Raw genomic sequence first — 26,938 nt, 5'->3', positions numbered from 1 at the left:
AGATATATATATATACGTGTGAATATAAATGCGTATAAAAATTTATGCGTAATTAAGCATGAATATTGTAAAGTCTAAAATATAAAATATAAAAGAACCTAAAATTTAAGGAGTTAAATATCTTACGATCGTACTCAATATACGATTGAGCACTCAATATAAGTTCAGTTATATATTCTTTTAGAATATTACTTATAAAAGTTATATATATATATATATATATATATATATATATATATATTGTGGAAGCTGCACCACATATTAGTTGTGAAAACTTCTTGGAGCAGTAGTATTCCTATGAAGACTTAGAAAGTAGTCAGCTCAGGTCTACACTATTTTACAAGGATAATTCATTATAATATGTTTTGAAGAACTAGTAAAAATTAAATGCAAAATACAATTTAATTGTTTTCGTTCTTTTACTGATTGAAAATTATATGCTCAAAGATCTCAAAAGTTTTTAATTTCACCTAAAATTCATTTTTATTTGATTGCTGTACCTCGTATTTGACCAAATTCACATCCTCTTAATAAAAACTAAATTTTAATGTTTTCCAGATTTAATTAATAACTGCTTACCAATTTTGAGTAATATAGTTGATAAAGAATCAAAAAGTTGGCACATTCAGTACCGTCAAAAATTAGTCCGTGAACTCAAAGGTAAATATGAATTTCATTTACAAAACCCATAGATACCTATTTTTTATATTTCATTTCATATCTTTAATTAGAAAATTATATTTACAAAATTACTAAATGTTTTTTCTGTTTTGTAGCTAAAGGATTGTCTGATACACAGATTAATGAGGTAATTCTTTGATATATTAAAACTTTATATAAATATTTTGTATTACACTAACTTCATTATTATACTTTTTTTATCTTGCTATTGATGGTGATGACAGTAAATTATTTGTTAATGTAACAGTAACATCAAACTGAAGTTCAGTTATGTAATTAAAAGTATATTATAGCAGGCTTAGAAAATAATATAAGAAGAAAAGAGTTTGAGTGTGGTCAAGGATAATAACTATTTGATATTTTGAGGCTACAAGGGTTCAAGGTGTAACAAAATCATAAATTAAATTACTGTGAAAGTACCATAATGAAAATAAAAATTAAAAGCAAGTTTTTGCTTGTGTTAATCTAAGTTTTTCTCTGATGCTTAAACATGAAGAAACAGTGAAATATTTCTACATTTCTGTATTTGTTTCAAATTTCACTAACAGATCTCACCATCGAAAAAACAAAGTACATCCAAACAAACATTTGAATTTTAATTAAAATATTGAAAAAGCAAAGCAAACAAGCCAGCAAAAACAATATATGTATCATACATGTTTTAAAAATCTTGAATCGCTGAATAAAACTTGAGGGTTTTATGCGTTATGGTCCGACTTTGGGAAGGGAAGTAACTCTGCTTGCTTCAGAGGTTCTGCTTCATATTTTTTGTAGTTAGAGATAGGAACACTTAGCAATAAAAGACAAACAAATATCTTCTTCCTCACACGAGCGTGGAAACTAAAATATGATATAGAAGAAATGGTTTTCTTCTGTAATGTATTTAAACCTCTGATCTTACTGAAATTTCATAAATCATTAAAGTGAGTGTAAATGTGAGGAAAATGTAATATCCTGTTACTGATTGGTTATTGCAATTACTTTGGAAGACTTGTCTGCTCCAGGATGTGGGAAGAATTTCAGCTTAACAATGAAATATTTTTCAATTGTATTATGTACTTACTGCCTACAATAGTGGTCTGTACCTTGCTGTGATACCTAAACAAACTTCACCATAGAACATAACACTTTAACATTTTAATGATGGGATATAAGTTGTTGACCTTTTAATTATAAGTTCATAATTATATTAAACTGACTAGCAGTAATTCTCCAAAATCCATAATTAATATAATAAATTCTTTTGTGTTTTAAATTTCTAACAGATCACTATTTTCTTTTTCTTTTAACAGGAAGTCAATATCGCTGTAATGGCAGAATACCTGCAGCGAGTTTATCGAGCTGTGTTGAATAATGTAGAATTGGAGAACTTACAACATGGAATAGGTGTGATATACTTTTGTCTATTTGTAATCAAGCATAACTGGGGAAGTAAAAGATTCAATCCAGTTTCAAAAGTTCTTTTATGATTCCTATGTTCTTTTCATTCCCTGCTCATTCACATTCTGCTTATGAAGAAAGCTAAAATCCTTATGGTTCTATTTTTATCTACAGCTAGACTTCATAAAATAGAAACAGTTTTCCTTTTCTTTTTCCTGTTAAGAAATGATGGGAAAAGGAAATTTTTTATGTCTGGCGATATCAATTTTTAAAAAAGTATTTTATTTCATGTGTTATTAGAATTAGTAACTTGTATTTGCTATACGTAGATTACTATTAATTATTAATTCAATTAAGCAGTTAAATTTATTCACCTTATATTATATGGATATGGGTTGGTAAAAGATGTAGCATAATGTTTTTTTCATATTCTGGTGTAAAAATAAAACGAACTGCAAAAAACTATTTTTTCTACATGAAATCTAATAACTGCCTATAGAAAATTATAAGTAATGAATGTTTTCACTTAGAGTATGCACCAGCAAATTCTGAACTCTCCAAGAGCATGACAATATTTCATTATTAGCACTGGCGAAGGTGGTGGATTGCAGGAATTGTTAGAGTATAAAGCATCAGTCAAAATGCTTTGTAGTATGTAGTTACAAGCCTTTGTGTTCTGAGTTCAAATTCTACAAGGCTAACTTTGTTTTTTTGTCCTTCAAAAGTTGATAAAATAAGCACTGGGGTCAATTCAATCACTTTACACTCATTTGCAAATTTATTGCCCTGTGCCTATTTTACAAATTATTGTCATAGATGTGTTGCTGAAGGAATTAATTATGTTATTGTCAGAATCATAGTATATGCGACATATATGATAATATCTAATTCCATTCAGTTCTATCTTTATTTGTAGTTAGGCTTCCTAGAATAAAAACATTTTTTGTCATTGTTGTTTTTTTGGCGGGGACATTTTCTGCTAAGAAATGAAGAAAACATTGCAAGTGAGAATTCTCAGTCATCTCAAGTAAACTTTTGATAAAATATTCATGATTCAGACTTCAAATGATTTACATAATTCCATAAGTCATTGAAGATTGCTTTATTACTTTATTTGGCTATTGAGGTTTTAGTCATTTATTTAAATGCCATTGTCTCTATTCTTCAGGACAACTTTTAGTCGCCCAGGCCCAGTCAGTGCTTGCCATGCAGAAGGCAGTGCAGAAGATCCAACAAAAGATGGTTGAACACAAAGATAAGGTAGATTCTTTTGATATCTTTGATCTTTCATTAAATAGCTTATAATGGGAATAATAGATATTATTCATTCAATGTTAAGACTGCGAGTGAATATATGTAGCCTTGTTTATCACTGATTCATTCATCACTGATCCGAGATAGCATGGTATGCTTAATTGTAAACCATGTTACACTTATTGTCGATTGATCTGTGATAAAACAAGTTAGCGATCAGTTGAAGATTCTACTTGTACCACAAGAATGCACCCCAGTGACAACTCACAATGCTGAACTACACCAAATGCACTGATGATTCCCTGTGTTTACATGAACATACTGTGAGGCTGCATATATTTTATTTGCGTTTACATATTTGTACCCATCAACTTGGGACCAGTGAGCAGAAAGATACAAAGGCATCTGATTCTAACCAATGATGCAGTCAAGTGTATTTTTTACATGTAAAGGTAGAGACAGCCAAGAAAATACCTGACAGTGGAAGTGTCACTGTTGTGGTCTGCAGGTTTGGTTTCAATGACTCTACCATTCATTCTATTTTCCAAGTGCATGGATATCATTTACTAGTATGTGTTTTTGGAACCAAACCCCTGTAATAAATGAGGATTGACTATTAACCTATTATTTTTCTTTTCTTTTCTGCCTCTTCAGTTAATGGAACATTTAAAAGTTAAATACCCAGTGAAATCTCGAATCCCAGCCTGGAAAAATGAGCAATTGGAACGTTTTGAAGTGAGAAACCATATTTTCCCCTCAATTTGTTGTGCTTCAGACTATCATTTAGAACTTTTAGCCTAATTTGTATTTATTAGGCGCTTACCGAATTAAATGATTTATTAAAGCTGTTTTCTTTTATTATTTTTAGGAAGAATTCATTAATCAAAATCTGTGGTCAGCCCATGATATTGCGGTTAGTCTTTGTGAGGAACAAGATCTAAAACAAGCAGTTTACTTTCTGCGAAGGGACCTCAACTTTATCAAGGAGGTAAATATTTGGAAATTTTGTAAAAGATATCAGCAACAATATACTTTTCTTTTATATAATAAAACATAGAGGAAGTCTTTTTATCAAACATTAAGTAATTTTTTAAAAATAAGTGTGATGCAGTTGGTTGAGTCAGTAGGATATTAGCCTTCTGATAGAAAAGGCGCAGGAGTGGCTGTGTGGTAAGCAGCTTGCTTACCAACCACATGGTTCCGGGTTCAGTCCCACTGCATGGCACGGGGGTAAGTGTCTTCTACTATGGCCTCGGGCCGACCAAAGCCTTGTGAGTGGATTTGGTAGACGGAAACTGAAAGAAGCCCATCGTATATATGTATATATATATATGTGTGTGTTTGTGTGTCTGTGTTTGCCCCCCTCCCCCCCAACATCTCTTGACAACTGATGCTGGTGTGTTTATGTCCCCGTAACTTAGCGGTTTGGCAAAAGAGACTGATAGAATAAGTACTAGGCTTACAAAGAATATGTCCTGGGGTCGATTTGCTTGACTAAAGGCGGTGCTCCAGCATGGCTGCACCCGAATCTCTATCTGTTTCAATCTAACTTGATCTAAACGGGTAGACATGAGTAAATACCATTTCCCATAGTAATCAGTTAAAGTAGTGTTTAGTTGATGAATACTTTATTGACTTGCACCATAGCAGAGGAGTTCAAAACTAGCTGTCTATGGGAACTCTTGTGTACAGATGGTTTTGTTCTCACGGTTGAAGCAGTTAAAGAATTAAAGAAACAATTCCAAACATGATAGCTGAGCTTAAACTAAAGAAGTCTAAAAGTAAATCTAGTAAATGACAAAAGTTTTAGTCAGCAAGAAAGAATACAGATCTCTGTTGATGTGTGGGAAGTGACAATGATTGAATTACTGAAAAGTTATAGGTTGGACTTCTAAACTGCGTATCTAACGTAAACTATGGAATCATAAGTGAATGGCAAAGAAGAAGGACTTCTTATGTAATAGATATACAGGACTGGGTAGCTGCAAGAACACCTAAGAGATGAGTTTTTCAAATGCCCCAAACATATCCCAGTTGATAGATTCTGTTGCCTGGATTGCCTAATCTATAAGGGAGGTGGGTATTCTATAAGTATAGTTACCAGAACAAGAAAGGGATAGAAAGAATTCATGAAGTTGTTACCTCTGTAGGCAACAGAGAGTCTCTCTCTCTCTCTCTCTCTCTCTCTCTCTCTCCCTCTCTCTCTCTCTCTCTCTCTCTCTCTCTCTCTCTCTCTCTCTCTCTCTCTCTCTCTCTCTGAGAGATGGTAGATTGTATGATTCTTGTGCCTGAAGTGTAATGCTACACAGTAATGAAATATGGGCATTGAATGTGGTGGATGTACAAAGGTAGGAATGAAACTATATGCAAGTTCCACTGGATGTGTAAATAAGTATACATGAAGGAGGAAGCATAAATGAGATGAGAGAGAAACAGGGTGCAAGAGATATCAGATGTAGTGTGCAGGAGAGACAACTGTGGTGGTAGGGCCATGTGATGTGTATGAAGAATGGCAGGTGGATAAAACATATCAAATTGAACAAATAGAAGGTGCCAGGTAAAAAGGTAAATGCAAAAAGCACTGGTGAAAGCTGAGCCGAGAATGTCAAACCTCAAAAAGGACATGTTAGTGATAATGACATGTTGGAGAATACACCTAACTCATGTAGCCAGGGAAAAATGGATGAGATTATGTTGATGGTAACTGAATTAAAATTCTAACATGACTGTAAGTACTTGTCAGGCCACACTTCAATGTATGACACTAGTAACAAAATGCCTTGAGGTGAGCCATTTTCTTAAAGTTAATAGGGCTAATCCCCCTTAGATGACTGCATCTAGACTCTGTTACACATGTGTAGGATAAATAAAGTCTTGATTGACATTAAATAATGCTATAGACTAATGGAAATTATATCTATGTAATTATACTTTCTTTTATTCTTTTACTGGTTTCAGTCATTGGAATGTGACCATGCTGCACCCTCACCCACTTCAAGGGTTTGAGCTTTCATATTGAATCCAGTAGTTCTGGTACTCATTTCAACAATGTCTATTTGTCATAGTTTTAAGTTTCAGGACATAAAGAACACAATATAAACAACACCAATTTTTATATCAGTGTAAGCATAAACCCAAGCACAAACAAATACACACATACACATTTATATACATACATTCACATGCACACAACAGGTTTCCTCACAGTTTCCACTTGTCAAATTACACTCATAAATTATTAGTTAACTTCAGTTATTAGACCCTTACCCCAAAGTGTGGGAAGGCGCATGGCTCAGTGGTTAGAACGTCGAGCTTACGATCGTGAGGTTGTCAGTTTGAATCCTGGACCGGGCTGCATGTTGTATTCTTGAGCAAGACACTTTATTTCACGTTACTCCAGTTCACTCAGCTGTAGAAATGAGTTGCGACGTCACAGGTGCCAAGCTGTATCAGCCTTTGCCTTTCCCTTGGATAACATTAGTGGTGTGGAGAGGGGAGGTCGGTATGCATGGGCGACTGCTGGTCTTCCGTAAACAACCTTACCCGGACTTGTGCCTGGGAGGGTAACTTTCTAGGTGCAATCCTATGGTCAGTCATGACCGAAGGGGGTCTCAACAACCCCAAAGTGTGTGCAGTGAGATTGAATCTGGAACCACATGGTTGCAAGCTTCTTAAAAACACAGCTATGTCTCTGCCTGTGTAGAAAAATAGTCTATTGAGTGATAGCATTAACAAAATAATAGATCCTGTTATTAACTCTAGCTTTGCTATCATTATTACATTCGTTTTATAAAGTCAATTAAAAAATAAGGTGATTTTATTGCTTACATTCATTCAAAGAGTTACTTCACCTTCTCTTTACCTATCTTTCTGTCTCTCTGACTTCTGCTTATTCTTAAACAAGCTGTGGTGGTTTTCATAAATCTGTGATATTTTATTGTGCTCACATTATATTTAAAAAAAGAAACAGCACTGCCTTTACTTACTCTTGCTTTCATAATATGAGTTCTTACCAAACTTTTTTTCTAGTTGTCTCACTAGGAAGAGAGCAGTAGTGGTCCTCCATCCTGGTACAAACCTGAACGGCATCACATCTAAAATAATTTTCCCCCCAAATTAGTTGTGTTAACCATTATTATCTTGTTATTTGAATAGTTAGCTAACTTCATCTGTGCACGTGTGTGTGTATGTGTGTGCATGTGCATGCATATGTACATGTGAGAGAGATAGAGGGATTTTAAATTTTTGACTCCTATCTATTATAAATTTTTAAGAGTATTTTTGTATATGTAAAAATGAAAAAGTAGACATGAACCTAAATACAATTCAATTTTTTTCAGAGAGAACCAATTCTACGCAAGGAACTTGGCAAGGTTAAAGTACCAACAAGGGTTTTCACATTTGCAACCAAGATTTGGTTCCCTCAACACTGGCTTGTTGTAAGACAGTTTAGAGGAGATACAGAAGTCGTGCCAACTATTATTATGAACAGGGTGCTTTCAACTGGACCAGCTGGCAAAAAGGAGGTAATAGTTATCTAAATTGATAATTTCAGATTTGAACAATTTGTATGTTTATACATATAATGCCATGCAAAATATAGTAAACATCAATTCAAACCATTATTCAAAAAATAATATAAACATTAGATTTAGAAATTTAAGCAAAAAGAAATTTCTTTATGTTTCTGGAGAAAACATATTTATATTTCAAAGGTCTGATTGAGGTTAAATAGACTGGACCCAAATTGTTGTCATTTAACAGAGGATAATGACCTGTAGGGACATCGTATTTTGTTATGCAGCCATAATATACTGCAAAGTATATTAAATGCTTTTATAAGTCAATACCGTGTTCTACTGTATGTTAAGGATATCTCTACAAATTTTTTTATTAAGTGATTTGACAGAAGATGGGTTATTTCATAGTCAAAATGATTCACATCTATAGGAGAGGGGAAATGTGAAATTGTGAAATTATTTCATCTGTAAATGAATACTGAGTCTTAGTCTTCGTTCACCAGAACAATCTTTCTTAATGCAAGATAGAATAGCTTTTTTTTTCTGTAATGATAATGGTAAAAAAGAAAATTACATTCATAGTGATGTACATGTAACAGGTTCAGCAAATTTACATGAATGGTATCTTTTATATTTGTATTATTTTCTATTTGTCTTCATTTTTCATAACTCCAGATATACTGAAAAAGAATTAATTGACACTATTAGCAATAGAAAAGTAAATTATTAAAGTCAAAGAAAACAAATGACAGTCATTGTGGTGTATCATTGCATCTATATGCATATGCATTGAGAGTTTCCAGTTTTTATCTCTTTTCCTTCTTTTTCTCATTGCCATTCTGGTCGTTGACTTTCTACCACCTACAATACTTCCTGGTACCGTCTCTTTCTCCCATTTTTTCTTTCAGTGCTTAACTTTATTTAAAGCCATCCAATGCACATTTAATTTCTTCTTCTTATTTGAAATATTAGAATTAACCTGTCATAAAATATAAGCTTATTTGTGAAATATAACATGTCTTGAATGGCACAACAATGCAGAGTGGACTATAATAAGTGTTATAATTTAATTATTCATAGTCTGATATAATATTTCGGAATATAAAAATTCCTTCTTCAGATATTGCTAGGAATTAATCAATTCACTGTTTCACTTTGTCAACTTGCTGTCAACCAAATCAATTACTTTGCTTCTCTCATTATTAGAGGCTACCAGCAATCAATCCTCTTGATTTAGATGTGGCTAGACCAGTGAAACTGAACTGCTCCTTTGGTCATACTCAGAGGAACAACTAAACTCAGCAATGCCAGCTAATGAAACACTTGTCAATTTTACAGTGTTGCTACTGCTTATAGGGAAAGATTTCCCATATCTTACAGCAGGGGTTTTCAAACTTTTTGACTTGCAGACCCCTTTATATTTCAGGCTTTACCTTAGGGACCCCCTTATAAACGCTTATGAAATTTATACATAAATATTTGCTTAAAATAACATATATTTTTACATTTATTTATTTAACAATATTTAACAAATAGGTTTATTGTCAATTAAAAGATTTCGATTAAAAAACATATATAAAATCAAATTGCCCATAAAAAGTATTTGCTGTTCACGGACCCCCTGTCTTGTCCTTGCAGACCCCCTGTGGTCCACGGACCACAGTTTGAAAACCCCTGTCTTACAGTATTTCAGTTTTATGTGGTCAGTCATTTAAGAGTTAACTGCCCCTGACCACAGCATGGTTATAAAATGGCAGCCTATCTATTAGTCATAAAAGGGACATGCTGTCCATAGGCCAGGGATTGGAATATGTTTGTAAGTCTTCAAAAATAGGGTGTTATGGTTGTCATGACTATTGCCATGGCCACCATCTTAGTTATTAAACCTTCCCCACTTATCATCACTGTTTCTTTACCCATTAGATACTATCTTTTTTTAATAACCATAATTGAATATATGAACACCATTCCTGGGCCACAAGAGAGCAGCAAAACAATATATAATACAATTATACTAAATATACCAGTATGACGTTTCCAGAGCTGTGTTTCTTTAAGAAAATAATCAATAATTACTTATAAATATTTACCATAACTGAATATGTTCTTTATAGATTTTCATTTACATGTTTTTCAGATTGATACATACACAGTTGACAAATATATGCGCCGGAAGACCAGCACTCGTTATCCTATGTGGAGGTGGTGGAATTATGTACATAGGACATGGGCCTGGATGTGGAACTCTATGTTTTTTTTCTTGGTAATTTCTAAATATATAATTTTTTTATTAAGAAACAATGTATAATATAGGAACATTTTTTTCTTTTATATTATTTTAGTGTTTTGTCTATTTCAAAAGAACATATTCTGTGTTTCTGTCATCAATGATTTCATTTAATTCAATTTATTTATAATAGCGAATTAAGGGACAAGCATGGCTTTGTGGTAGAAAATTTGTTTCCCAACTACATGGTCTCAGCTTCTGTTCCATTGCATGGTTCCTTGGCAAATGTCTTTTTGTATAGCCCCAGGCTGACCAAAGGCTTGTGAGTGGATTTGGTATGTGTGTGTTTGCACACACACACACACACACACACAATGGTCTTATATGTGTGTGTACTTGTGAGTTTTACTGTCTCCTTGTTTTGGGTTTATGTGATAGTTACAAATGAATGTCACCATAATGCAAGCAGTGTCCTTTGTTTCCAATCTTCCATGAAAACATGTCTGGACATGGGGAAAATATTACCCTGCTTGGAAACAGGTGAAGGTTGGTTGGTGACAGGAAGGGCATCAGGTTGTAAAAAAATCTACTTCAACAAATTCCTTTCAACCCATGCAAGCATGGAAAAGTGAAGCATTAAATGATGATGACCATACTAAATTAAATCAGTGTGTAATTGATTCATTCCTAACTTGGTACCTGACAGTGTCAGTGCTTTTGCATCAAATACTGGTTATCATACTTTAGTATTCTCTTCTAGAAATGGGATGAAGAAAAACTTAACAACACTTCATCTGAAATATATAATTACATCCCATTTTAAGTAGATTTAAAAACCAAGAAATAGTTGGAACAAACAAACAAATACACAGATCTGATTAAATTTCAGAATTTACAAAGCAGATTAACTGCTGTATCAAACATACATGTAACATTATATGCATGGAATAGACTTGTTTATAGAACAGCCTTTTTTGCACATTCATATAAAACACTTATACATCAAGAAGATATTGTTTTCTGTCAACCAATCCATCACTGCACTTTATGCGAATAATACTTGTAGTTACTGTCTCATATCAGTTAGTCCACATTACTCTATAAGGAGCGGTTTTCTGGTTTCCTGGCTTCTCTGGTGTATATATTCCTCCCTGGACAAGATTAATCATTTTTACAAGCTGAGTGGACTGGAGCAACATATGAAATGATTTGCTGAAGAACACAACACATTGCCTGGTCCAGGAATTAAAATCACAATCTTACAATCATGAGTCCAACACCCTAACCACTAAGCCATTGTCTCATATGACATGTCACAATGATATCAAAATCTTGCATATATAGACAAAAATTGACGTTAATTCATATGAATTGAATCCACTTCAACTTTCTAGTTCTATGACCAGTAAGACTTTGTAATATCTATGTAAAAGTAGATTGAGGTACTTCAGCATGGCCACAGTCAAATGACTGAAACAAGTAAAAGTGTAAAAGAGTGTGCATACATATATATGTATAAAATATATTTTGACTCTCTCTTTACAACCTAAAATACCATATCAAAAATAGTCCAAATCATGACTGAAACAGGAAATATCTAGTGTGAGAAATCTTGGATCATTTCACTGTCTTTGTAATGTTATAATTGAGTTAACAAATATAGTTTTCAAGAAATTTCTCCTTCATATTTTTAATAGTCTTCTTTACTATAAGCACAAGGCCTGACATTTTGGGGGACGGGTCTAATCAGTTATATCAACCCAGTACTTGACTGGTATTTATTTCATCAACCCTGGAAGGATCAAAGACCTCAGCAGCATTTGAACTCACCATATAAAGATGAATGAAGTGCCACTAAGCATTTTGTCTGGCATGCTAACAATTTTGCCATCTTGCCACCTCCTTCATATCTTTAATAACAAAACTGTCTGGTCACTTTTATTTACTATGCATGAAATTTTCCATTTATTTCTATTTATCATTACTTTTACATACTATTTATATTTTCTCTCTCTCAACCATCTGAGCTAAATTTAATATTTGTTTCTTTTTGAAGTATTTTATATTATTTTATTGATAATTTTCATATATCCCTTTTCACAAGATTCTAAAAATAGCCTTAATAATTAAATCTAATGTAAAGAGTTATCTCTCTTAGATGTTTTTCTTCATAAAATTCTGCTGTGTTGCTCGATTCAAAGTTATGCAAGATTAATTTCAAAAACTGAAATTATTCTGAAACAGTTTGCTAAGCATTCTATGAACAAAATAAATAATTTTATCTGCTGATAATGTTAAAAAGAGTATATTTGTATAACAATAACGGTAATTTAGTGTATAACTTTTGATCCCCTTTAGCATTTAAACTGGCTATATCAGGCCAAAATATTTTACCTGTTTTAGGTTCAAACTGGCCAGTTCCAGCCTCTTGCACCTACTCTATAATGTCATTCGAAAAATGAACAATTACATCATTGAAGTTACAAAGTTACAAGATAATGTATAATTAATTCTAAATAATGTAAATAAATAAGCATTTTTGTTGACAGAGTAATATGAATGCTAAAGGCTTTGGTTGGTCTCAGGCTACAGTAGAAGATACTTGCCCAAGGTGCCATGCTGTGGGAATGAACCCAGACCCATGTGGTTCGAGAAGCAAGCTTCTTACCACACTTGGTGCAGGAGTCACGAAGCAGGCATCACCGTTCGTGTTGTGGTAGCACGTCCCTGCACCTACATGTTCAACATATATGTTCTAACAAACCTTTTCAACTATTACATTCTCATAGGAAATATTTAATGTTGTACTCATGCAACATTACCATTACTTATCCTCAACTTTCTTGCTGTTTGTTTGTCCCCTGCCATTGCTTGACAATCGGTGTTGGTGTGTTTACATCCCCATAACAGCAGTTTGGCAAAAAGTGTCAGATAGAATAAGTTTTAGGGTTAAAAAAAGATAGTCCTGGAGTTGATTTGTTTGACTAAAACCCTTCAAGGTGGTGTCCCAGCATGGCCGCAGTCAAATGACTGACACAAGTAAAAGATAAAAGATACTGGTGACTGCTGTTCTGAACATCCCCAGTTTTTCTTTGCTTACTGAGAATTATCCAGATTTGAACTATTCCATTTCTAATTATATTATTCTTATGTCTGCTTCTCATTCTTCCTATTGCTCTTATTACTACTTGAGATATTAGAATTACAGTTTCACTGTCACTCTTCTCTCTAAACCTCTCCTCCATTTCATAAAATGATCAAACACTCTGTTCACCTTTGAAAATATTGTAAGACACACACAAAAATGTATCTTTTCTGTTTGTTTTCTATTAATCTTTTTGCTACTTTCAGGTTGTAATCCCTTTATTTAGTCCTGTTAGTTTTCGAGCTTTGTTTTGTGTTCATCCATTCAAGCCAGACTTGGAACTCAGTCAAGTTGATGTAAATATTACCTGTTATTTCCCTTTCTTGTAAAAGTGTTCATACTTTGCTAATAAAGGCCATGAAGAGAGGGGATCGGCAGTAACTAGAACAGAAATAGATTCAATAATATCTAGTTGTGTAACAGGAACCAGAGGGATAGAATGAATGACAGTATGCTGGGGAAATCCATGAGTATAAAAAGCATCAGCTAATACATCCAAGAAATATGATTGTGCTGATGTAAATGGATGATGTATAATGAGTGAAATAGTACAATGTGTTAGGGTAAATGAAGATGATTTGAGGAATTTGTGCCATGTAGGTGAGAAGAGGTGGAGTTGAATTTTCTGGAAAGATGCTCTTTCAGACATATCTTGCACTTATTGTCAAAGAAAAGCAAATTTCAATCCAATAATAATATAAGATTAATTTTCCAGGCCTTCAAGACTGATTGTGTACAATCATACATTTAATTCCAAATCTCCTACATAACTCTGAAGTAAACCATGCTACTTTTCCATTTGGTTCTTCTCTATCATTATCATTTGAATATATTTTCCAAAGCAACTCTTTATGCCTCAGACTTTATTTATTTATCTATTTATTCATTTTTGGAGATTTGCATTGTATTTCATAACTAAAAGACAATCTTCTAGTTGATCTCTCTTTATGCTGAATTTTTACTTTATATGATAATTTGAAAAATATTTTAATTTATGTTTCTACCTTTATATTTGTATGCATATGTTAAAAACCTTCCCTGTATGAATGCATTAAAAGAGGAGGCATGAGAGAGAGAGAGAGAGGTGTGTTACAATAATTTTTCTTCATAGAAAATGTTGGTAAGTCATGACCATGTTTTAATTTTTCTTTTCTTTTTTTTAGGGTGTTTTATATCCAAAAGAATCTTATGTTGTACATACACTGATATCCCGTTTACGACTGCTGTGGCAAAATGTGCATAAATCAAGAGCAGATTTCGAGGCGGCTCCTCATGCAGGTAGGAGTTTTATATGCATAAACTAACAAATAAGATACAAGCAACAATCTGATGAAAAAGCATATTTCATTAGTTAAATAAATATTATCTTTAAAAAAGATCATTAATTGTTAAAATTATTTTTGTGAATCTTTTAAGGAAAATACTGTGCTTTCTTAGTGTTGTATAAGGATTTCCAACTCCACTGAATTATCATCATCATCATTGCTTTACATCTTCTTTCTATGCTGGCACGGGTTGGATGAACCATCAGGAGCTGAAATGCTTCTTATTGAGAGCCACTGCTGTCATAAGTTCATGCTCATATGTGTCATTTTAGATTGGTTTCAACAGCTAGATACCCTTCCTATTAGCAACCACTTTACAGAATATATTGGATGCTTTTTCTTGTGGTACCAGCGCTGGAGAGGTTGAATAGCGCTCAGCAAGACAGGACTAAAGAGACCTCTGAAGACTCTTTGTCTTCTGTTCACTCACCAATCACTCTAAAGGGTGCACAGAGACTGAGGCAGATTTTCTACAGTAACATCAGCATAAGGGGTGGAGTGCCTTGTACACTATAAGTGTAGAGAGTACTTCGTAACCTAAGATGTGTAACTTTGCTCACTCAGGTAATGTAATCAAGCAGGAGAGAGAGTGATGACAACAGAAAGACAAGAAACGCTGAATGAAAGGAGTAGAAGTATGATGATAGAAGTAATTTCTGGGGTGGTGTCAGGAAGGGTTGTGATGCACAATAACAGAGGTTGACAAAGGCAAGAGGTGGTGGTGGGTGTTGAGAATAGTTGGCAGTGAACAAAGGGCAAAGTTAAACTGTACTGGGTACAGATAGTTTGATGTAGTCTCTTATACATATACCTAATGATGGAAGCGTGTGTTAGAATGATGAGGATGGTGGTACAGGTGGTTGAGGGAATTGAATGCATGTATGTTCTGTAGCATGTGTCATTCATTTGTAAGCAGTACAGGTAATGGGGAGATGAGATGGAGGAGTATAAGTGATACAGGGATGAATGAAGTGAGTACAGAGATGGGTGAAGGAAGGAGGAGAGACACAGGTAGATAAGACTTATGAATTGGATTATTAATTCGTATATAAAATAGTTGACAGTAAATTACTGTTTTCTAATAAATTGATTTAAATCACTATTTGTGGTTCCTTCCATGACTTTTCATCTATTTGTCAATTGAATTGAATGTTTCAGATGATTTGATGTTAATAAAAGTAGCTTCTCTAGCTCTCAGTAGAAGTATTTTCATTTATTTATTATTTTGTGCAATGTAAAATTACAGCAATGTAAAAAATTTTTAAATAATATAAATAATAACAGTGAGCTTATTGTATACAGTGGCTCAGGTGTACTACAACTTCTCAAAAAAAAAAAAATTAAAAGAGGGGAGAAAAAAAAGCAGCAATAAGTCAAGTAATGAAAGACCTCAATGAAAGCTAGAAGTTCCTGTACAGTACACAGAATAAAACACAAAAAATAGAAAACATTAAAAGTCATAAAAAGGACAGAGTTTCATTAACCCTTTCGTTACTGTATTTATTTTGAGATGCTCTATGTTTCTTTCAATTGATTTTAAATATAACAAAGAATTTAGTAAACTAACTTAGTTATCATTCAGCTAGTGTTAGGAACATTAAATGTGACTAAGGTTTGGTGGAAGATTTTAATTCAAAACTCATGAAAACAAGACATTTGTACTCAGAGCCGGTTTCAGCTGGGTTGGTAACGAAAGGGTTAAGCATGTCAGGAGTAGTGTTGGCGAATTTCAGTAAGCAAGAAATTCTTGAAGGATGCAGTGTCCTGATAGCTAACAACTGATGTGAGTAGTTTCTTCCAAGCTTTGATAATTCTGAGTGCAAAAAATTATTTCTGTAAGTTGTGGGTGCTGAGCTGTTTAAAAAGTTAAATAGAAATTTTATTAATATTAACTTTTAATTCTATTTCTATGTTAAAGGATAAACTGTTTTTGTATAACATGAGCAGGAATGAAATGATGTTTAATTTTTAGAATATATTGGCATGTTTATTTTTAAAGTATAAAAGAAATTCACAAAAATTAAAAAGAGAAATAAATAAAATTTTGAAAATATTCCAGTTTCATGATTTAATATTCATAGCATGATAGGAACTTCTGCTTTATGTACAAGTATGTATGAACTAAAAAAATATTGATTTTTTTCTTTAATTTTCAGGCTTCTTGGGAAAAAGTTTTACCCGTCATTTAAATCGTTTCTGGAACTTTGTATTGAAAGGCGGTCTTGGGAGTTTCTTATTAGTCTTAGTGTTCCCTTTGCTATGCATAGTTACATCAGGACTCTCAGTCATTATGGCACTTACAGCACCAGTTTGGTAAGCATCATATTTATTTAATAAAATGTATTTCTTTGAAGAAAGAGAAATATTTCTGTATGACATTTCTTGAAAAACTCTTAGAACATAACAAAGAAGAAAAAAATAAAAGAAAAGAAAGCGTATTGATATTTCTAATTGTTCACTGGTCAATGAATATGTATATTCTGAAATGCCAAATTATAAACCCTGATGTAATATTTGTCTTTCAATAAGGTAGTGAGCTGGTAGAAGCGTTAACACACCGGGCAAAATGCTTAGTGGTATTTCATCTGTCTTTACATTCTGAGTTCAAATTCTGCCAAGGCTGACTTTGCCTTTCATCCTTTTGGGGTCAATAAATTAAGTACTAGTTGCATACTGGAGTTGATCTAATTGATTGCCCCCCACCCCCCCAAAAAATTTCGGACCCTGTGCCTAGTGTAGAAAAGAAATTAAGTACCAGTTGTGTTCTGGGGTCAATCTAATCAACTGGCCCTCTCCCACCAAATTTTGGGCCTTGTGCCTAGAGTAGAAAAGAATATTTGTCTTTCAATGAAATGTTACTTATTTTGGCCTTTGAAATATTAGGAAATATGATATAACACTTTTGTTACCATATTTCTGTTGACATACACCTTCTTTGTTTTAATTACTTTTAAAAATAATGAAGAATTTAGTAAAATAATTTAGTCATTATTAAGCTGGTATTTGAAACATAAATTAACATAAGATTTTGATGTTTAAATTAAAATCACTTTAAAATAGGTTGTTTGTGTCATAGAAAGGTGACTAAAAGAAGCAGAGGTAGGATTTACACTCCAACCTTGTAAAACCCAACCCTTGCCAGTAACAACTACTCAAACAGACCCATGTTTTGGAGGGTTGTTGCCTGAGTGGCACAAAAATGCCATCCACCAAGAGTAGTGAATCACCAACAAATGGTGGATGAAGCGATATGCTGTTACAGTGCATGCCTCCATACTACCACTACTGCAAGTATTGGGATTGATGAAGTAAACATCAGTCAAGAATTGGGATTGGTGGAATAGGTACCACTCAAGGCTGTGCTTGTTCCTGAAATTTGTGGCCATTTGCTTATGTTAGATACCAGTATTGTACTTAATGATTTTCTCATCACTGCATCACTAAGATGTTGAAGTATGCTTTTCTGAAGAAGACTAATATGATTAGAATATGTCTGGAGTTTCTCTTGTACTTGTTGGAAAAAATAAAAATAACATTAGTCATTGACTAATATTGTTTTTTTCTCACTGCAAGTTTCTTTAATACTCTCTGCATCAACTATAGTAACAGCAACTTGACTGTTGCTTTCTATACATCACTAAGTAATTTCTATTGCATCACTGAATAAGTTCTCTTAGTAATTTATATTCTAAGAACAGTGAAAGCAAGTTGAAAATTTAAATTTCTTTTCTGTTTAAAATAATGTCTCTTTCAAAAAGAGACATTATTTTATCTCAATCTTGATAAAAGACATTGTAAAACTAATATTTTTACTTTATTTTCATTATTTTTTCCTTCTTTAAAACTCTAAATAGGTAAAGATAAATCTAGAAGCATTCATGTAAGAATACTTCCCAATCTAGGTTTTACATTTTGCAAAACATCCTCAAAAAATTTCTCTTCTTGTCACCCATTATTTGATTGTCCTTGGTTTTTAACTCTTTTGGTACCAACCTGCCTGAGATCACCCTTAGTTCTACAATACAAACTACCTGTTTTAAAGTGATTCAAATTAAAATCTTCCATCAGAACTGCTTGTTAATTTGTTCCAAGCATGAGCTTAATAACAAAGTTAGTTTAGAAAATTCTTCATTATTTTCAAAATTAATTGAAACAAAGCAGTGCATTTCAGAAAAAATTTGGTAACAAAAGGGTGTAGCATGAAGTTAGTTCTTAAATCATTTCAAGTGAAATTATTAGAAGTTTCTCTCTTTTATAATTTAGAATGTTTGAGAACTGTTTAGGATTTTGTTCAACATTAGAAAACATATTATTTTTGATGTTGTTGGGAGTAACAATTACTTGTTTTAGATAAATCATTTTTAACTGTGGAACTTGAAGAACATAAAGCTATAATAATAGCATGTAAAAAAAAAAAGCACTTAGATAGAAAAAAGTCAGAGGTTGCCCATTGGACCTGAATTCATATCTTCTAAAATCATAACAGATATTTTAACATGTACCAAAGCGATCCTTTCAATTTCTCCAACCATTTTAAAAGCTTTGTTCTTACTTGCAAGAATTGTATGTTGTGGGCAGCCTTCAACTTCTTCAATCCAAGGGGCTTTTAAATCCAATATTTACATGCTATTATTTATAGCTTTATCTACTTTGAATTTAACTGCTAAAAATGATTTACTTCATGTCTCCCAAATATTCTAAATTCTTATGATATAGACTCATTTTAGCAACCTGCTTATCCGGCTTCAGTTATGGAGCTATTGAAATGGAGTAAATTAAACTTGAATGTTATTTCATAAATGTAAATCAGAGTGTGGCATTACAAATAATTATTTATAGTGCAGAAAATATGAAATATGTAGAATAGTTAATGAAACATATCACAGCATATACTCATAGACTCCTAGTATATCCTCTGATATTGCTCTGTTAATGAAGGCAGCCATAGGATATGAAATTCACATTATTCACTGATGTTTCCATGCATTACTATCATCATTCTCCCTATGCAGCCATGTACGACCATCAAAAAATATTTAATATTATTTTTATCTTATTTGTTTGCTTGTTTGATCTCTTCAGTGTTCATTCTAGTATCTCAGAAATTACTGAAGCTTGGAAGCCCAAAATTTTAATCAATGATTAGTAAAAATTTTTTTTTTAATCAAGTTGTCTAGATATCAAGTATATTACTCAATGTTATTCAACATGTTATATGCTTACAGTTTATAAGAAACACAAAACCTGTTACAAAGAAAAGAAAATTGCAATAAAAGCTTATATTCCTACACATTAGGACATTATATTCCCACACATTGTAACACAATTTCTTTCAAATATTAGTGGCCACAGTATTTAGTAATGCAAAATATATCCAAATACTAATCATATACAAACAAAATATATTTCTTTTTCTTTTCTTTCATTAACTTCTCAGTTTATAATTGGATCAAATATTTTTTGATTATGTAAGGGAATAGGAAAGAGACATACAGCGATCATACTTTTACTTGAGTTAGATTTGTCCTGTTGCTATTTAACAGTTTTGGGAGTATATAGTGAAGATGGCAAATATAATAGAAAACTGAACTGAGTAAAATATTCTTTTCTACTCTAGGCACAAGGCCCGAAATTTTGGGGGAGGGGGCCAGTTGATTAGATCGACCCCAGTACACAACTGCTACTTAATTTATCGACCCTAAAAGGATGAAAGGCAAAGTTAACCTCAGCGGAATTTGAACTCAGAACATAAAGACAGACAAAATACTGCTAAGCATTTCGCCTAGCATGCTAACGTTTCTGCCAGCTCGCTGCCTTTGAATTGAGTAAAATATTATAATTATATCTAGCGTTGTACCTTGTTCTGAGTTCAAATCTTACTGGTGTTGAATTTACTTTTCACCCTTCAAAGTTGATAAACTAAATACCAGTAATAGACTGGAGTTGATATATATTGACTATATCTCCTCACCTCACAGAACTGATCTTGTGATTATTCTAAAGTAATCATTATTATAGCATTATTATAGTATGATATAACTCATTAATAATAATTATTAGAGAATATGCTGAAATTACTTTGAGGTTAATTCAACAACTATTATTCCTAACCATCAAATAGAATTGTTCTTATGGTTTGTGAAAAGAAATCAATACAACATGTTCTAGTTGGTTAATTATACAATTGTTATTAATAATATATTTATTTCTAACATTGGTACAAGTTTTGAGCAGAGAGGAACAGCTGCCACCCACTGCCCTATTCTCATTAATAATATATTAGTAACGATGTAAACAGTAGAGAACCAAATTGGATCTGTTACAGTATCCCATTTTGTTGTGTATTATACTTCCAAGTTCAAAGGCCACCAAACTTGACTTTGCGTTTCATTTTCTCTCAGTAAAAAAATAATATGAATAATATAAGGCTGGAAATGTCTGGTAGCTTTTTATCTTGTTGTGACAGCATCATTGAGTGTTTTGTGTTGATTTAAGGGTGTCAAGTGTATGTCTACTGAACAGAATCTATCATGCTTCTGTTACCTTTTGGCCATAGATAGATACTAAAGAACAAAGCAGGGATCTTTTTTAAAACGGGGGCCACATTTTTCATTAACGAAACACTTTGAAACTTGGAACACTGGTAGAATGTGTCATATAAAACATCTTTTTCTCTTAGTCTTCTTAAAAAAAAAAGAAATCCCTAACTTATTCCATGTTAAAGTTGTCGTATTTCTGTAATTTCAACCAATCACTGACGTCCATTCAGCTGATATACATTAAGTGCCAACTACATAAACAAACGATTCTGAAACAATTCTATCGGTGATAGGGTTAGGGTTAGGGTTAGGGTAAAACAGCAAATTTAAAAAGAAAAAAGTAAATAAAACGAAGAAAAAAAAAGAAAATGAAAAAAGCAAATTTAAAATGAAAAAAGCAAATAAAACGAAGCTATGGCTTAATCAGCCAAAGGAGTAAATGTAAACAACTGAATACTTGTCAGTGATTGGTTGAAATTATCGAAATAAGACAATTTTTTACATGAAATAAATTTGAATACAAAAATATTTTTCTGTTCTGTAACACAAAATAGATAAGTATACGAAGTTTGAAAGTCTTTCGGTACCAAAAACACTACGTAAAACATTAATGAAAAATGTGGCCCCCGTTTTAAAAAAGATCCCAAAGCAGAAATGAAATGAAACAGCACAGTTAGGATTTGAAACCATGTTGCTAATTCAGCTTACCAGAATCATACAAGTCTCTGGCACTGTTAGTCAGTAGCCTGTATTCCTTGCATCAATTAGAGTATGCAGACATACTTGGTAGTGCTGTAACAAACATGGAAAATAAATTTGCTAATCATTAGGTTGAAGTTTCTTAATCTCAGTTGATAAGTTCAGTTAAATGTTCTATGGTGTAATTTACCAAAAAATTCAATTTGGATTACTCTGCCTTTATGCATAAATTCCCGGAATCTTCTTTCACCTAAATCACTCCTAGTTCATGTACTTCATACAAATAGTTCCTTGGTTTAAAAAGTAAATGAGATAATCATTGTTAATAGCACCCTTCATATGACTCTTCCCTCTCCTCCACTTTCCCATCATCATCATTACTATTTTAATGTCTGCTTTTCTATAATTGCATGCGTCAAAAATAATTTGTTGAGGCAGATTTTTTTCTAGGGCTGGATGGATGCCCTTCTTGTTGCCAACCCTCACCTGTTTCCAAAAAGTGATATTTTCCCATAATGACATGTTTTCACAGAAGATTGGAAATTTCAATCAAAAGAAGTGTTCTACAGCTTAGGTTTTAGAAGTTAGAAGAGTCTTGGGTGAAGTAAATATAAAAGAAACAGGAGAAAATAACACAATAGTAAACTGTATTGAACATGAAATAGTTGTTCAGTAGGATGAATTTCAGTGCTGCGAATATGAATCTGTGGTTGATGCGTCCTGGGATCTCTTCTGGGTATTTTTCTAGTCAAAAGGTGATTGCTTCTCTACCATAATCATGTGGGATATTGGTGTACAAGTTCACTACATTGAATGATACTAACAGGGTTCCTTCATTTATTGTCTTTGGGAGGTGGTTAAGCATGTCTAAGTCATCCCTGATGAAGCTTTTCACATATTTTAGAAATGGTTTGAGTAGGATGTCGAGGAAATTGCTCAAACGCTGGGTTTCACAAGCAGGGCCAGCAATGATGCGTCTTAGTTTGAGGTCAGTAGTGGGAGGAACATTAATGCATAGGCTTAGAGAATCTTTGCAAGCTTTACAAATATGTCAAATATGATGGTTGTCTACTCCTTATGCAGAGTTTCACCATCTCCTGTACTTACATCCTAGAACCATCATGGTATCTGAGATGGCTTTTTAAACCAGACAATGTTTTGAAAAAACACCTACATAGATTGCAATGCAGAAGGATTAGTTAATTATGATTTTATTCAACATATTCTGCTCTCAGATTCACACACTTATTGCAATAGTCCTTCAGTTTTTCTAAGTCTTGTAAAAGAACTTGGAAGGTTGAGCCTTCAACCAGGCCTTTTGCAATACCCTTAAAACCAGGAACTTTTCAGTACCCCCCTCATACACACACACACACACACAGCAATGAGCTTCATGCAGTTTCCACGTACCAAATTCACTGAAAAAGTTTTGATTAGCTCAGGGCTACAGTTGAAGACATTTGCCCAAAGTGCCATGCAGTGGAACAGAACCCAAATCCATGTGGTTGGGAAGCAGACTTACCATGTAGCCATGCCTGCACCTCCTCTTTGATAAACAAATTTTTTGTTGAATCTCTTTCTTTGATTCTTTCCCTCCATTTTCCTCACTTTATCTTTTTACTTCTTTCACCAGTCGTTCTAATTTCTGTTACTTTACTGTCTTCTCTATCTATTCCTCTGCCTTCTTTCTTCAACACTCTTCATTTTCCTCTTACTCTCATCTCTTTCTCTTCTATCTATACTTTTCGATATCTATTTTTCTCTACTCTTCCATTTTCTGTAATTACTCCTCTCCCTCTCTCGCTTTTTTTTATTCCTTTTACTTTTCTCTTGTGTTATTCTCTCATTCTCTAATTTCTAAAACCTAAGCTACAAAATAATTCTTTTGAATGAAATTTCTGCATAATTTCCATAATTAATTTGCTAAATATTTTTATACTTCTCATTGAAAAAAAATTTAACTAAAAACCTTAAGTAATTTTTTTTTTTTTTAATGAAAGAAAAGAGTGTTGTCACTCGAGTCTACTCCAGTTTCTTATTTTATTGACATTATAAAGCAAAATTGCTGAAAATTGACCCCACTAGTGTTTGAACATTGAAACATGAGCCACTAAACTAGACACCTTAATGCATCCTTGTCTAATATTTTACCACCAGTGAAGATTTTGAATTATAATTTTCAGTCATCATAATAATTAATAATGATTGTTTAATCTTCTTCAAGGATGCCTGTTGTAACACTATTGGCTCACATAGGATTTTTCCTGGTCTACGATATTGATTGCCCTGGTGAGTAATATAATTTTAATAATTTTCTTTATGCTTATCATCATCATTGTCATCATTGCTAACATCATTTTCATGTTGAAGTCTATTTTTCCAAGATAGCATAGATTGAAGATTAATAATATGGATTGAAGATCCATGGTACAGAAAGTTGTTATGTGTTTTGATCCTATAACATACATTATTTTGTCTGTAAGGATCAATGTTCTCATGTATGACTTATTTCTTCCCAAAGCTTCCTTTATTTACTACTCCTGCAGGTATTCTCTAAAACGAACTCACAGCACAGTTTCACTCAATACACATCATTTCTTCACATTGCATATCTGTGCCAGAACAGTCTTACAATCATAGTTAACACCAACTTCTAAACTTAGATTCAACTCAAGAGAATACAAAAAGTGATATATTCTGAGAAACCCCTATTCAAATTAAATTTTCATTCTATTTCTTTTTACTGAAGAGTAAACTGGAATTGAGTGGTAAATATGTGAGTACATAATTTGAATGATGTTATGAAGATACATTGGGTGAATGATGGCAGAATCAATAGAGTATTCTCTTTTACTCTTTTACTTGTTTCAGTCATTTGACTGTGGCCATGCTGGAGCACCGCCTTTAGTCGAGCAAATTGAGCCCAGGACTTATTCTTTGGAAGCCTAGTACTTATTCTATCAGTCTCTTATGCTGAACCGCTAGGTTACGGGAACGTAAACACACCAGCATCGGTTGTCAAGCGATGTTTGGGGGACAAACACAGACACACAAACATATACACACACATACACACACACATATATATATATACACATATATGACAGGCTTCTTTCAGTTTCCGTCTACCAAATCCACTCACAAGGCTTTGGTCGGCCTGAGGCTATAGTGGGACTGAACCCGGAATCATGTGGCTGGTAAGCAAGCTACTTACCACACAGCCACTCCTATGCCTCCTTGCTTTCTGAATTCAAATCTTACTCAGATTGACTTTGCCTTAGGTTAATAAAATGAGTACTGGCCAAGTACTAATGGTCTGTAGCAGTGGTTCTGAACCATTTTTTAACCTATGGAGTCCTATTTTACTCACGTGGACCCTTGCAGCCATTCAATTTTTAGAAAAAAAGTCCTATTTTATTTTTATGTAATATTATTAAGAATTGTATAAAAAAATTGTTAAAATATTTTTGTGTATTGTAAATGTATAACCAATTTATTGCTCATAAATTTTAACAACAAAATTTTATATGCAACCCCAAGGGTCATGTAGACCCTGATTGAGAACCACTGGTCTGTATAATCCAACTTTTTCTTTGAAGGTAATGCCTCTGCATGACCATAGTCCAATGTTTGGAACCAATGACAGAATAAATAACTAAATTGTAGACTTTCACTTTTTATAGCTCTGTCAATACTTGGCTTAAAATTATTAACATGCACCTGCATGTAAATATTCAGTTATTTATTCAATATTTTATCTTCTTTAACTCTGTCTCATTAAATATGATATTTGAAGTAGATTTTAACATGGTGGTAATAGTTAAAATTTGGTGATATTGCTTACGTTGCTAATACCCTTGGGTGAGAAAAACTCATTAATATTTCAATTTTTTCCTTCTATAAATTCCAAATCTTACACCTTTTTAAAAAATGGATATTAGTTTGATGTCATATAGTGTTATTAGTTAGGATTCAGAAGTAGACAAGATTAAATTTGGTGTATAGTGTTGCCTTTCAAAGTAAACAGTTGTAATTAATTAGGTTATATAGCATAGAATAAAGGCAGGACATAGCTTTGTTGATAGCTATATTACTAACTAGGTTCTTTTGTTATTTGCCAAAGGATTCAGTGGGCTGCATACTGGCTAAATGTCATTGAGTCTACTTTTATTATTACTTTTTGTAGGAGCAAAAACGTGCTTTTATTTCTGTTGTTGTCCTTTGTATTTTATATTTTGTATATTTTTGTTTTTGTATTGGCCAAACACCAGTTCAGATCATTTATAAGTCTTGTTTTAGCTGCATTTTAATATTCTCATCATCATCATCATCATCGTTGAACGTCCGCTTTCCATGCTAGCATGGGTTGGACGATTTGACTGAGGACTGGTGAACCAGATGGCTGCACCAGGCTCCAATCTGATTTGGCAGAGTTTCTACAGGTGGATGCCCTTCCTAACGCCAGCCACTCCGAGAGTGTAGTGGGTGCTTTTACGTATCACCCGCACGAAGGCCTTCTGTGTTTAAAAATGTTTGTTCTGTGTTGTTACTGAATTGACCAGGATCCTGAGTAACTGGTCACTTGTTTTGTTCTCATCCTTTAAGGTGGAATTTGTTAATTTTTTTTTTCTGTAACTTACTCATTAAAAAAATGAAAAAAAAAAAAAAAAAAAAAAAAAAAAAAAGCGATGTTGAAATTTTTCAAAGAATTCTATAGAGAGTTAAATAGTGTTTGGGATAGCAGTTTTGACATTAGCTTTCCTATCTTCAGCTAAAGCATCACCACCAATACTAACAGAGACAACAACAACAACAACAAAAGAATGGGTGGTAACAGTGACATCACTGTTATCACCCAACACCACTGTGACCACTTTTTCAATAAATTGCGACAACAGCAACATAATTATAATGATGACAAAAAGTAAAAAGCAACATTAATAACGACAAGATAACGACAACAATGGAAATTAAAAAAAGTTAACTGGTGCAGGAGTGGCTGTGTGGTAAGTAGCTTGCTTACCAACCACATGGTTCCGGGTTCAGTCCCACAGCATGACACCTTGGGGAAGTGTCTTCTACTATAGCCTCGGGCCGACCAAAGCCTTGTGAGTGGATTTGGTAGACAGAAACTGAAAAGAAGCCCGTCGTATATATATATATATATA

The 26,938-nt window shown here is 33.2% G+C and overlaps 1 protein-coding gene across 1 annotated transcript in view; it reads left to right on the top strand.

Moving 5' to 3' along the window:
* Positions 1-26,938, top strand: part of LOC106883080 (uncharacterized) — a 441,666-nt gene that overhangs the window by 175,598 nt on the left and 239,130 nt on the right. The window contains exons 11-22 of the mRNA XM_014933964.2: positions 559-660; positions 777-808; positions 1,974-2,067; positions 3,230-3,321; positions 3,970-4,050; positions 4,184-4,303; positions 7,656-7,841; positions 9,973-10,098; positions 13,414-13,503; positions 14,371-14,485; positions 16,689-16,845; positions 23,995-24,059. Of these exons, the coding sequence (XP_014789450.1) occupies positions 559-660; positions 777-808; positions 1,974-2,067; positions 3,230-3,321; positions 3,970-4,050; positions 4,184-4,303; positions 7,656-7,841; positions 9,973-10,098; positions 13,414-13,503; positions 14,371-14,485; positions 16,689-16,845; positions 23,995-24,059 (1,260 nt within the window). The remainder of the gene's footprint in view (positions 1-558; positions 661-776; positions 809-1,973; positions 2,068-3,229; positions 3,322-3,969; positions 4,051-4,183; positions 4,304-7,655; positions 7,842-9,972; positions 10,099-13,413; positions 13,504-14,370; positions 14,486-16,688; positions 16,846-23,994; positions 24,060-26,938) is intronic.

This window comes from Octopus bimaculoides, chromosome 5 (genome assembly GCF_001194135.2).
Source record: "Octopus bimaculoides isolate UCB-OBI-ISO-001 chromosome 5, ASM119413v2, whole genome shotgun sequence".
NCBI classification, from domain to species: Eukaryota; Metazoa; Mollusca; class Cephalopoda; order Octopoda; family Octopodidae; genus Octopus; species Octopus bimaculoides.
Note: the sequence above shows the minus strand (reverse complement) of the source record. Positions and strands in the feature narration are given on the sequence as shown.